The sequence below is a fragment of the Aplysia californica genome, unplaced genomic scaffold, assembly GCF_000002075.1.
Source record: "Aplysia californica isolate F4 #8 unplaced genomic scaffold, AplCal3.0 scaffold00406, whole genome shotgun sequence".
In the NCBI taxonomy this organism is placed as follows: Eukaryota; Metazoa; Mollusca; class Gastropoda; order Aplysiida; family Aplysiidae; genus Aplysia; species Aplysia californica.
Window position 1 is genome coordinate 407,014 of NW_004797676.1, and position 12,549 is coordinate 419,562.

The window sequence follows — 12,549 nt, forward strand, 5'->3', positions numbered from 1 at the left end:
CCCCCTTTTCTTTTTTTTAACGAAAAAACAAAACAAAAAACAGGGGTTCGCTTTTCACATGGGTAGGTTTGATTTATCGAGTATCTTCTTTCCCTTGGAATGCTATTTTCCACCCAGCACGGGTAGGTCCTGGCAGACAGGATCGAGTCAGCCCGTCTCTTAAATGGTTTAAGTTGTTTCAAAAGGAGCAGTAAAAAACTATACAGACAACCATTTATCTGTTCCTCAAAGGTGTCTTCTTTGTTATTAGTTTATTTGTGTGTTTGCTGGCAATGGTAGATTCCACACACATGTCTGAGTCATTCTTCTCCGAGGTAACCACCAAGGACTTTGATCCCGTCTCTGTGGCCAGTCGCCGATAACAAATATTTATGAACTGCTTACTTGGAGCTAGACAGCCGTTATCTCCTGCATCACACTTATCTATGACTTGGGACAAAAGGTTTTTGCAGGGTGTAAAAATTGGATTTCCGATCAAAACGGGCGTTGAGTGCTCATGGTAAGAGCGTAAACATATTATTCCATCGTCAAGCTGGAAGTCCTTTTCTTATTCCTTTGATACCATCAGTTGGCTAATATCATATCTCTCTCTCTCTCTCTCTCTCTCTCTCTCTCTCTCTCTCTCTCTCTCTCTCTCTCTCTCTCTCTCTCTCTCTCTCTTTGGCCTTTGCTTGTTTAGTTTGTGTGTTTGTTTTCGTTAAAGTACCACGATTGCTAAGACGTGTGACTTTCGAAAAGTCTCTTGACCGCGAAACGTCCGTAATTGAGTTTGTTTTGTTTTTCCTGGGCTCCAGCCAAAATATTTTGATGAGTATTGATGACCGTTTTATGGCTGTTTATCCCATGGATGTGATTGGACAGAAAAAGACGCCGGGAGTCTGAATCGCCAGATAATTATTATCAGCTGCTGTGTCTGCTTCGCAGCTGATCAACGCAAAAACTAGGTCACAATATTTGACAGGTTAGGAAAGGTTACGAGGTGAAAAGGCAAACTTTGAACCTGCTGAACTTATCTCTCAGAAGAATAACGACAATAAATACTGATATAATCGATGTTTGAATGTTTGGGGTTGTTTTGTTTGTTTGTTTGTTTGTTTGTTGTTGTTTTTTTGTGTGGGTTTTTTTTTTTTGGGGGGGGGGGGCACTACCATGTTCTATGACTTTACTAACCTTGTATTTTTCCTTTTTGTTTTGTTTGCTTGGTTCTAAATGAAAATAAATGTAAAAAGGTGCTTCAGTGTGCTCATACACACCAACGATATTACGATCCTGTTAATTTATATGACATGAATAAGTCAGTTCTTAGAATGCGTCAAAGAAAAACTGAGCAATTGATGGTTGAACTCATTCTTCTGATCTCAGTGACATGACAGAAACACGACCGGTGCCTCTACTGTAACTGTTAAAAGGGTATTACACGTTCAGTTAAAATTGACGGCTGTCCGTCCTCTTTGTCATAAGAAAATAGTACATGGTGCAGTCTTGGTAAATATCACACAATACATCCTCTTTTTTCGGACACTGTGACACGCTGACGATTTTTAAAATCATTTATGAACTAATTGAAAACTATGTCTTATTGTAAAAGTAATCACAAATTCAGTTCTAGAGTATCAATATTTAACAGAATAACCCCCGAGTGATTTTTTTTTCTTTCTGGGTTTTGAAGATAACAAAGAAGAAGTTTTTTGGGTTTTTTAAAGTTTAACCAGGATTGCATCATGCAATACTTTCATATAGATCTATCACAAGGAGGTCGGACAACTGTCCGTTTTAACTGAATGGGAAATACCCCATTTAGGGTTGTTTTTTCCCGCAGCTGTTTCCAGTTGGCGCGAGTTCTTATATATGGGTTATCTGATTTTTCAGCTCGGATTCAGTACGCCCAAAACCCTGATCGGCCCTGGCGAGCATGCAAGAATAAGATGGGATGATGGGGGGGGGGGGTGAAAACGTTGACAGTTTTAAGCAGAATATAATATAAAACTCTTTCTTTTCATCTTCAGATCCGTCCGCATCCAACAGGATGGGTCTTCAGTCAAGGAACAATGCAGCAGAAATCTCACTCACAATCTCACTCATTACTTTGGGTGAGTGGCCATCTGTGCAATATCCACGGGCTCGCTTTGTCATGCTGGTTTTCTGCTATTGTTGTTGTGATAAAAAAATTTTAATGGTGTTTTTGTATTTTTGTTTTGCTGTAGCCTTCGTTTCTTCTGCCGTTAGTGTTATTTTTGTTATTATTGTTGATGTTGTTGCTACTGTTCCTGCTGTCGTTGTGCTTTTTTCTATAGTCAGCTTTTCATTTAACAAGCAAGTCTAGTCAATCTAAGAATCTGTAATGAGTCTCAGAATATTATGAGTAAGAAGGTGTCAAAGGTATTTAGATAAGATAAGATAAGATAAGATAAGATAATACTTTATTAACCCGGTAGGAATTTTTTCTTGGCTGCACAGGACCGTATATATATATATATATATATATATATATATATATATATATATATATATATATATATATATATATATATACACGAAGGTTCAAAGGTACGTGTCACACTGAAGTATTTTCTTTTTTTTTAAGTTTTATTTTAGCATGGGGAGTTAAAGTTTAGCGTTTCTGTTAATAATCTTCGTATAACAATGTTCTGCCTGAGCAAATCATACTCACAAGAAAAAGTTGAATAAAATGTTTGTGCCTTCACATGACTTATTATACATCTTCCAACATAATCTCCCCAGTAACCCTGACATCATGCTTGCCCCAGGAGATAGATTCTCAAACTCCACATCGGCGCGAAAAGCGACACATCCTACAGATGTGCGAACTCGTCGCCGCACACACCAACAGGGGTTGTCTAGACTACAACAACTACGGCTGTTTCTGTGGTCTGGGCAATGCAGCTAGCGCCCATGTAGACGGTGTGGACGGGTGAGTCAACGGGTGGGAACAAACACCGTGCAGCCACCTGAAACCCTTTAGGACATACGCCTACAAACAAAAAACCTCACACAAACAAACAAACAGACGCGCAAACGAGCAAAACAAACAAACAAACAAAACGAACAAGCAAGCAGACGATTAGCAAAGTAAATCGATCTTCAAAACTTATTCTGTTGTTCTAATGAAGGAAATTGGCGAGAGTCGGCGAATTGATTTTGAAGTGATGTTTGGTGATGTGTAGTTCTGTTCTCCGTTGGAGTTCGCCCATTGCTATATACAAGCAGAGCGCGTTGCACCCTTAATGAACATGAAATAGTATGAGTATTATGAGTGATAAGTGTACCCAAAAAACGCACAGAACCACCAGCTTCTACATTGTTGGCCTACTTCCTGGTACGTGTTGTAAGCAAGGTGTGAAGGACTCGAAATCTAGTCTCTTTTTGTTGTTGTTGTTGTTGTTGTTGTTGTTGTTGTTGTTGTTGTTGTTGTTGTTGTTGTTGTTGCTGTTGTTGTTGTTGTTGCTGTTTGTTTGTTTGTTTGTTTTGTTTTCTCTCAGGTGATTAAGGTGTTAAAGATATATTTTCATTTTTGTCTTTTTTTCCGGGCGGGGAGGGGGGGGGGGGGGCAGTAAGAGAATTGCCGTTGTTGTAGTTTCTTTTCTTTGCTTTTTGTTTGTTTGTCTCTAATACTTCCTTTACATACAATTTATTTTATGTATATATTCAAACGAGGAAATTGCTAGTGCCAATGTCTCACACTGTCGTTACTATGGCGGGTGGTAGGAGGGCGCCTGTTGTAGGTCCTTCTTCTTTACGTTCCCTTAGTTCTCTCTGTCTGTCCATCTTACTTTTTCCCAGCACTAAAGTACCACTATTGTGTCGATGTGCTTCTCTTTTCTCAAACATAATGAACGAATCGTCAGTGTGTCTGTGTGTGGTTTGCGGGTGTTCTTTTGTGGTTTGCTCCTTCTTCCCAATCAAACATTTCCCATGCCATTATCTCTCCTCCTTTTTTGTGTTTGTTACTATTTTGTAACACCTCGAATCTTCGGCACTTATGTGACCTAATTGTGTTGCAAGTGCCGTACGCCTCTCACTAAAACAAAAACCCACTGTGTGTCCCTCAGATGTTGCCGAGTTCACGACCGCTGCTACGGTGAAGTAGCCTGCTTCTGGATGTACCCACAGTTTGTGGGCTACTCTGTGGAATGTAACAACGCTTCTTGCCAGTGCACTGGTGAGTCGAGTCTCGGACTTAGGACTTGAGGTGTCATCATCATCATCATCATCATCATCATCATCATCATCATCATCATCATCATCATTATCTTCATCGTCATCATCATCATCATCATCATCATCATCATTATCATCATCATCATCACCATCATCATCATCATCATCATCATCATCATCATCATATTGTTGTCATTGGAGCTGCTACTTCTAAATAAATACTAGTGTTGTTGCTCTTGCTGCTGGTATCTCGATGGCTAATTAAAAAATGACACGTTGTTTTTTGTTGTTGTTTTTTTGTTGTTTTTTTGTTTTGTTTTTAATTGTTTTGGTTGTTGCTGTTGTTTGTTTGTTTGTTTTAGGGCGGGGTGGGATGTTTTTATTAACGTTATCTCCATCTTTCCCTCGTTCTGTTTACTTCCAAAAGAAGTGTTTCTCTTGTCCCCCGACCAAAGTCTCCTTCGCCTCCCACAGACTCACCCATCTTCTCGCCGTGCGCCTACACCACATGTCAGTGTGACCTGGAGTTGGCGCGATGCCTGGGCAGATCAACCTACAACCACGGCTTCAGCAATTTCGACCGACGAGAGTGCAACAGACCCGTCCGACTTCGCACTCAAAGACGACGCAGACAGACCAAGAAGAAGAGGAAGAAGAAGTGGGCAAAGTCTCTACTGCACAAGCTCAGGAGGAGTTTCTTTTAATTAACGTCTATTAATGTTTAGGTAGAAATTTGTTTTAGAGACTGTCTGTTAGATGATATCTGCTGAAGCTACGAGAAACAACATGTTTTACAGGCAATCTTGAACACAACTGATAACTTACTTTTATTCTGTACTCACGAGCGCACACACTCACCAACGCACGCATGCGGGTACACACACACACACACACACACACACACACACACACACACACACACACGCACACGTACACACACACACTCACGCATACACACACGCGCGCATACACCTACATGATATACACACATACATCATACACACAAACACGCACACGTACACAGATACGTTGTATACACACAGACAAACACACACACACGCACACACACACTCATAGACAATAGCAGTGCAGGGACCCTCCATTCTTGTGAGACAATTGGATGCTTTGAGAGCGGTCTTACAACTTTGCAGGAAGTAGATTCACAAACTGGTGTCTCCCTCCATCTCTCCCTCACTGGGTGATGCAGGCCAAACTTATCCTCGGATGATTTGTTTGATGTTGGGTCTTCCTCCTTATAATATGCACCCATTGACTCCGCAAAGAGTTGATAGTTGTTGTTGTTGTTGTTTTTGGGGGGGGGTTGGTTGGGGTTTTTTTGGGTTTTTTTTGGTTCTTTTTATTAAATCTTAACAGGTATTTAGAAAGTAGCTGTCCCTGAGCTAATCGATTCGTGCCTAGAGTTTCTCACGTCCCCAAGGCCGTAAGGTCGATCTGTCTAGGCGATATATATTTATGCCGTGTTTGGAGTCTACATGGTGACCCTTTCTTTCTGCCTGTTCTCTGTAGCGTTACTCCTCTGGTACCTGACCCTCATCCATTCCAATTACTTGAGTGAACCAACTCATGCGTCGTCGCTTAAAGGGCATTAACGTATTATATTGCTTAGGGTAACAACTCTCTGTGAGATAGTAAATTGTTGTTGTTTTGTTTTTTTCTAAACTGGTGGCGTCAGCTTTCTGAACAGCAGGGATGTTAATCATGTTGTGGTATCAGTGGATTTCCAGAATGCATTGGTGACCGTCGATGTACACTGTTGGGTTGTTTTTTCTTGGCCTATGCCCATTGTGAATCATGTCTTACTTTCAGCTTCCACTCTTGTCTGTGTACACTTGTCTAATTTGCAGCACGCGCATTGTAGAGTTTTAGTTCAGATTAAATTGAGCAAGAGAATCACTTCGATGCTGTAAGGACAAGTTAATACATAGACTGGGAAAGAGCAAGTCAGAAGCGTGAAAAATAGAAACAGAAAGGTAGAAAAGAAGTGAGACTAGCTGGTGGTTTCCTCCAACAACCTACAGCGTAAACTTTGATCTTGGCGTGTACTGTCCGCGTCCTCTTTGCTCTACGCCTTTTTTGTTTAATACAGACCCCGTGATGCGCCCTTGTTCCGGGGCCCTTAAGGTATCGAGTCTGAGAGAGAGAGACCGAGAGAGAGAGAGAGAGAGAGAGAGAGAGAGAGAGAGAGAGAGACCGAGAGAGAGATCGAGAGAGAGACCGAGAGAGAGAGGAGGAGGAGAGCGAGAGAGGGGGGAGGGAGAGAGAGTAGGGGGGGGAGAGACGGGAAGGGAGGGGAGTATTTTGGTTTGTAGCGTGGATGAGGAGATCATATTGAGCATCTGCGTCATTTACACTGACGTCATGTCAGGTAGCGTTGGAGCCGCCAGATCCCAAAAAGATTGTAAATATAGACATTTGCACAAGAGCGTAAACAGTTGCTACGGCCTGAGAAAGAAGATTGCATCAGGGGCTGGGGGTGAGTAAGGACATGGAAACCGCAATGTGACTTTGGGTTTCTCCGCTCGTACGAGGTGTCTATTCAAGCCAACAGAGGCTCAGATCAGGTGAGCAGCATGACGTGTTATATTATGCACACCACCCTTCCCTGAGACGTGTTTGTTTAGAGGTTCCAAAGCCTCCAAGAGGGAATGCGCAAGGTGTGCAAGTTACGTACACACGTATTTACGTTCTGTCTCCGACTCTCCTCCAAACCCCGCAACCTTCCATCTTAACATAAGTTACCTGTTCAGCGTGCGCACCAAGCTAGTGCTCAATGCTCCATCACTTGGAGTTTAGCCCAGTGTACAGCAGTGTACACGGTGCATCGGAGCTTAGGAAATCGAGACACAGAACGTGCGGATGGAAAGAGTGACGAAATCGCCCCCCCCCTCTCTCTCTCTCTCTCTCTCTCTCTCTCTCTCTCTATCTATCTATCTATCTATCTATCTATCTATCTATCTATCTATCTATCTATCTATCTATTTATCTATCTATTTATCTCTTTCAAATTGTAGGTTGATTTTTAACTCAGTTCACTAATTGCTCCTTAAGATTAAGAAAAGGGTATATCCATTCAGCTAGTTTTTGTAACATCTTATTTTTATGGTTTGAATTATTTTGGCAAGTGGAGCTTCAATGAAGGCTGCATCTATACAATACCTTACATTGAAACGTTGTTGTTGTTGTTGTCATTATTTTTGTTGCTGTTAATTTTGTTGTTGTTGATCTGTTCGTGTCGTTATTGATTGTCTACCTACCTGTGTGACTGAGTTTTTGCTCGATGTGTTTTAAATTTTTCATGAGTTTACTCAAAAATAGGAATAGTTAAGAAAGAGTGAGTAATGCTTGGTGACAATGTCAGTGAAGTAATTATGGTAGGTTACATTTCTCTTAAACCTGACAGTTGTGTGACTAAGCAGTGTATCTCGTAAATGATTCAAAATGGCAATTTCCGCTGACATTATTTTCTATTGACAAGATTGGTTTATGCATAATAATATGCTCTTATCACTTCGTCTGTGGGCTTTTTTTTTCTTTGCAAGTGTGAGCATTATGTGTATGGGCGCATATGTATGAGTGTTTGTGGGTGGGGGGTAGGGCTGGTTCGTGAGGAAGGGGGGCGAGGTAGGTGTGTATGAGTATATAAGTACGTATGTGTAATATAATAAACAAAGAATGTATTTGAGAAATGCTATGAGTACGAGAGGCATATCAGATAATAGTTCGCTCTTCGTACTCGTTAGCTTGAATGTCGTGCATTGAGTGTGGTGTTACTTACATTTTATTGTGTGCGTACTGACAAATGTGATGAGTGTAGTTTCAAAAGATTATAAAAGGATGTGCATATAGAGCAAAACGAACTCTCAATAAAGAATATTCCAAGTTATTAGAGTTTCTTTATTCCATCTTTGTCTTGATTTACTTCGACGTCCCAGCGTAATGAAGAAGTCTGTACTACTGTAAGCTGAAAAAACATGTTTTTTCCGGTGGAGCGTAAACATAGAGAGGCCTCGCATAATAGTTTTGTTCCTTCATTGGGGGAAAGTACATAGCTGTATAATGTTTCTGTTATAACCATCGCATTTAAACGTTTGAGATAAAGATATTTCATGCTGAGGTAATTGTTGCATCCCGAACATTTCACAAAACAAATATGAGAAGTTGTCTTAGTTATAATGCATGTACCACCGGCGTCTGTAGTGTAGTGGCTAGGCACTTCGTTCGTTGTCATACGGAGGAGAACAGAGTTCGATTCCCGAGAGGGTAGAATCTTTTTAGAGTGCCTGGTTCTTTTTGCTGGGATGTTTGTTTGTTTGTTTGCTTGGTTGATTGGTTTTTGGGGTTTTGGGGGGAAGGTTTTTTAAAAATCCTTTTCTATTTATATGAGATTGACCCCCTCTGATTAGTAGAAAAAAGTGCGCATGATAGTGTGCAATGGTGTATTACGTGCATACTTAGTATGACAAGTAACTGTTACAGATAGAGATTCCAGGATTATAGATGTAAGTCATTGATCTGAGAGCAATTTTATAACGATCTTAGAAATAATGATGGTGATGAGTGATGATGTGTAGCGTTAGTCCTATCTTCCTCTGCTCCAATGAGTTATCATACGAAGGAGAACAGCGTTCGATTCCTGAGAGGGTAGAATCTTTTTAGAGTCTCTAGTTCTTTCTGCTGGGATGTTGAATCCCTCTCAGCCCGGGTTGATCCTGACAGACAAATGTCGGAAGCCCGCCTCCTTGATTATCTAAATTGTTTTGATGGGGCGGTACAAACAACCACGTTTGACTTTGAAATTTAGTTGTAACTTCTCTTCATTATGTAGAAACATCCACGGCCGAGTTGAGGTGATGTTATTCAAAGGCTGTACTCTTACGGCCACGATTCGCAGAGAACAAACAAGGGTAACAGTAAAAGTATGAATGACATCGTGTTGGAGTGCTACACACAAGGGCGGTAGTCAGTCACCCCCCCCCCCTCCCCCTCTTTTTGGAAAGAGCAAAACTGGTCCCTTGACAAACCACTCATGACGTTTGAACTGCAGTGCTTATGAGTCGGTGGGCGAACTGTTTTGCTATAACAAGCCTTGCATCATTCTTTGTTTTTCTTATTCCTCCCGCACCAAAACAAAGACGTGCGCACCACCGCTACAACAGTACAAGCGTCCGCCCCCGATATCGTGCAGGCGAGAGGTAGAGTACGTTTGTCCCAGCTCCAGAATCTGATGTGTTCCATATGTCACTTCCGCAAGCTCTTACTGACTTCCAACGGTGCCCTCCCTTCTCCTGCAGCCCTTTTATTCTGTACACACGAGCGCACACACTTACCAGTATATGTGGAATAAAACATGATTATGTTACTACACCAGGGGCGGCTGGTCCATAGAGCACAGTCGTGCACTGCCGCCCAAAAATTTTAGCGCACAACACCCTCAAAGTGACAACAAAAGAACCTTTACCATCCATCATCCAATCAGTTTTACGTACAAGTTCCTCGCCAGAGCCTATTCGTTCATTACAACATCTACAACAGCTCTACAATATATAATATACCATACCAAGTTCTTTTGCTTCACCCAAGTAAAAAATAGTATGTTCAGTGGTGTAATCTGTCTCGGAAAATGCTCTATGGGACGACCCAAACAACGATGACGTTTTGACCGAGTTTCTTAGTTCATAAATATTGATAAGACGGCACAATCTCGATGTGCACCAGCCGAACAAAGCCCATAGAGGCAGTCTAAAAATAACGCAATCTCAAACCAGTTCACGATAGCCTACACAATTCAATGCCCGTATTATGATAGCTTTGGAGCAATCCACCGGAGTGCTCCCAGCGATGTGCGATTGGTCCATTGTCTTGCCATTTGTATCTCTAGCCCCACCTCTGTAACCCTGAACTTGAGTGAGGTCAACATGACGTAATTAGGTCATTGTGTTAGAAGTTGGAATGGTGTAGTGGTGAAAGTTTTATTACTCGAGTGTGTATTCCAATTCAGGATGAATGAAGTTGATTGCAAATAAATTCAGTTCACCAAACAAAGTAAAAAGAAGAGAGTGAATGAATTAAGTCCTCACCAAACTAAAAATATCAAAATAATACAATAAATAAAAAGTGGAGTGGCTTACACAACAAATAATTATACTCCTTGTAGACCTAGATTAGGCCTAATGTTTCTCCTGTCTGCTTTTTGGAACTGAGGACCCCAAGTAGTCTAAGACAGGTTTTACTGATCTTGTCCATGTGAAACAACGCATTAAAGTCGAAAGTCATCAAGAGCGCACGTAAAAAATGCCGTTAAGTATCATACTTTCGGACAAGTAAACATAGCAGCGCAGTCGTAGGTCATCGCATTGCAACGTCTCACAATAAAGAACTGGTGAGAAAGAACAGGCACGTATTGTGTAAGGTTATCTAGTGTATTTTGTCCTGTGAAACTCACGAACTCTCCCTTCGCGGTCATGAAAAGGGTGATTTGTCGTGGAGCTGAGGTATTTTTCACTAATGCTATGCAGGCTCTTCGACATTTTTTGCCCACTCTACAAAATGCATCTGCGTTTGTCACCGGAATATTCCATGTCTGAAACAAGGTGGAATTTACAGTCTCGGCTAATTAGCACAGTTTTCATTTGGAAAGGAGAGATCCAGCTCTGTCTTGAAGAAATTCAATCTGAGCACTGGGACGATAATTCCATTCACGATGGTATCCTTAATGTATTAAAGAGCGAAACATTTCTCTTCTTTTTGCACTTTTTCAACAAAGTATACACGCGCGTTGACGCTGTTTATGAGATCCTTTAACACAGAAGTACAACGCCCATAGCAGCCTAACAAGTTTTAGACACGTTTAAAGTTGCTGTCGATGAAATGAGAAACAGTATACTTGTTCCATCAACAAGACAGACAACAGAGAAACACGCTTCCAGGAGACGCAAACACAACACCAACGAAATTGCTGCAAAGCAGGCCTGTGACATAATAGTTACTCAAAATGTGACAGTTTCTTGAAGCAAAATAAAATCAATGCACTCTCAATCTGCGATTCATCCAAATTCCAGGAGTATCAAAAGTCGTTTCCAACAGTTCTTTTAGGATCGTTTACAGAAATATTACTGTTTTGCTTAAAATCAAATTACAAACAGAATTATAAGTATTACATTGCAATGAAATATTTAAATCTGCTCAGTGTTGTACAGGTATAATCCAGGGCCTTTATTCAACTCTGAAGGACTAAAAATCCGAGACAACATTTAGAGAAGTATGCATAATACCAGAAATCGCACTGACGTACGTTTATGTCGATCCACATGGACATCATTGACAGCATGCCCAACTTAGTCAACATAAAAATGGACACTTTTGCTCCAGCCAAAGAACGAAAGGAAAGCTTCTTCTTCAAATAGATTTTCTCAAAACAGGTAGGATGAAGAAAACTTCTAATTGACATGCCCTTGACTATCTTCAACCTGCTTTAACCTAATTGTGCACGCCCACTTTTTAGACCCACGAGCCGCCCCTGATTATGTTTTAAACACAATAGTCATTAAATAAGAAGAAAAATGCTCAAACGGCATCTCCTGCGCGGTCTTAGAGACTATTCTTCTTACCGCCAGCCAGCTGTTCACATGTACTATAAAGCCCAAAGTGTTTAGTGGGGGGTTCTTGTTTTTTTCCCTTAAAAACATGTAGTGTGTGATAAATTGTAGTTTCTTAATCTGGGGTATCGGTTGCATGTGGCCGAGAAATATTTTGTTGAAATTGGAATGATAAAACTTTAGGGAAAAATAACAAGAAAAGATACATAATGTTGGAACATGGGTTGCTGTTTGTTTTTTGTCGTTTGTTTGTTGTTGGGTTTTTTGTGTGTGTTGAGGGCGGGGGGGGGTTGTTTTTTAGTTCAAAGAGTTTTCTTTCACTCTAAAAAAATATTGCTTTCTGGCTTAGAACAGTTGAACAGCTAGTGAACGAAACACACCCCAAGAACAACTCAACAACAAAACAATCTCCATAACAACCATTTATTTCCGTGTATAACAATGTGCAGAAACATGATGCCTTCAAATACTTTATACAATATTAAAATATAAAAAACATCTTCACGTTGTTCAGTTTTCAACAGTAAAAAGAAAGAAAGACAAATAAAGAGGGACGAGAAAACGTGTTATTCGGGTGTTTTATAAAGACATGAAGAGGAGGATACTGCACAAACGCTGCCGCCTCTATAGATAGATTATTCTCTACAAAAACAAGTTAGATGTTTTAATGATTTTTACAAGATATCGGACAACAATTTGTTAACATCAGCTTAATAAATAAAGAGAGTGAGAGAGAGAGAGAGAGAGAGAGAGA

At 40.7% G+C, this 12,549-nt stretch overlaps 1 protein-coding gene across 1 annotated transcript in view; it reads left to right on the forward strand.

Moving 5' to 3' along the window:
* The window catches only part of LOC101854654 (phospholipase A2), a 14,882-nt gene extending 9,890 nt beyond the window's left edge, over window positions 1-4,992 (forward strand). The window contains exons 2-5 of the mRNA XM_035971263.1: window positions 2,007-2,090; window positions 2,743-2,932; window positions 4,071-4,180; window positions 4,654-4,992. Coding sequence (XP_035827156.1) covers window positions 2,007-2,090; window positions 2,743-2,932; window positions 4,071-4,180; window positions 4,654-4,883 — 614 coding nt within the window. The 3' untranslated portion in view covers window positions 4,884-4,992. The remainder of the gene's footprint in view (window positions 1-2,006; window positions 2,091-2,742; window positions 2,933-4,070; window positions 4,181-4,653) is intronic.
* The last annotated feature ends 7,557 nt before the right edge of the window (window positions 4,993-12,549 follow it).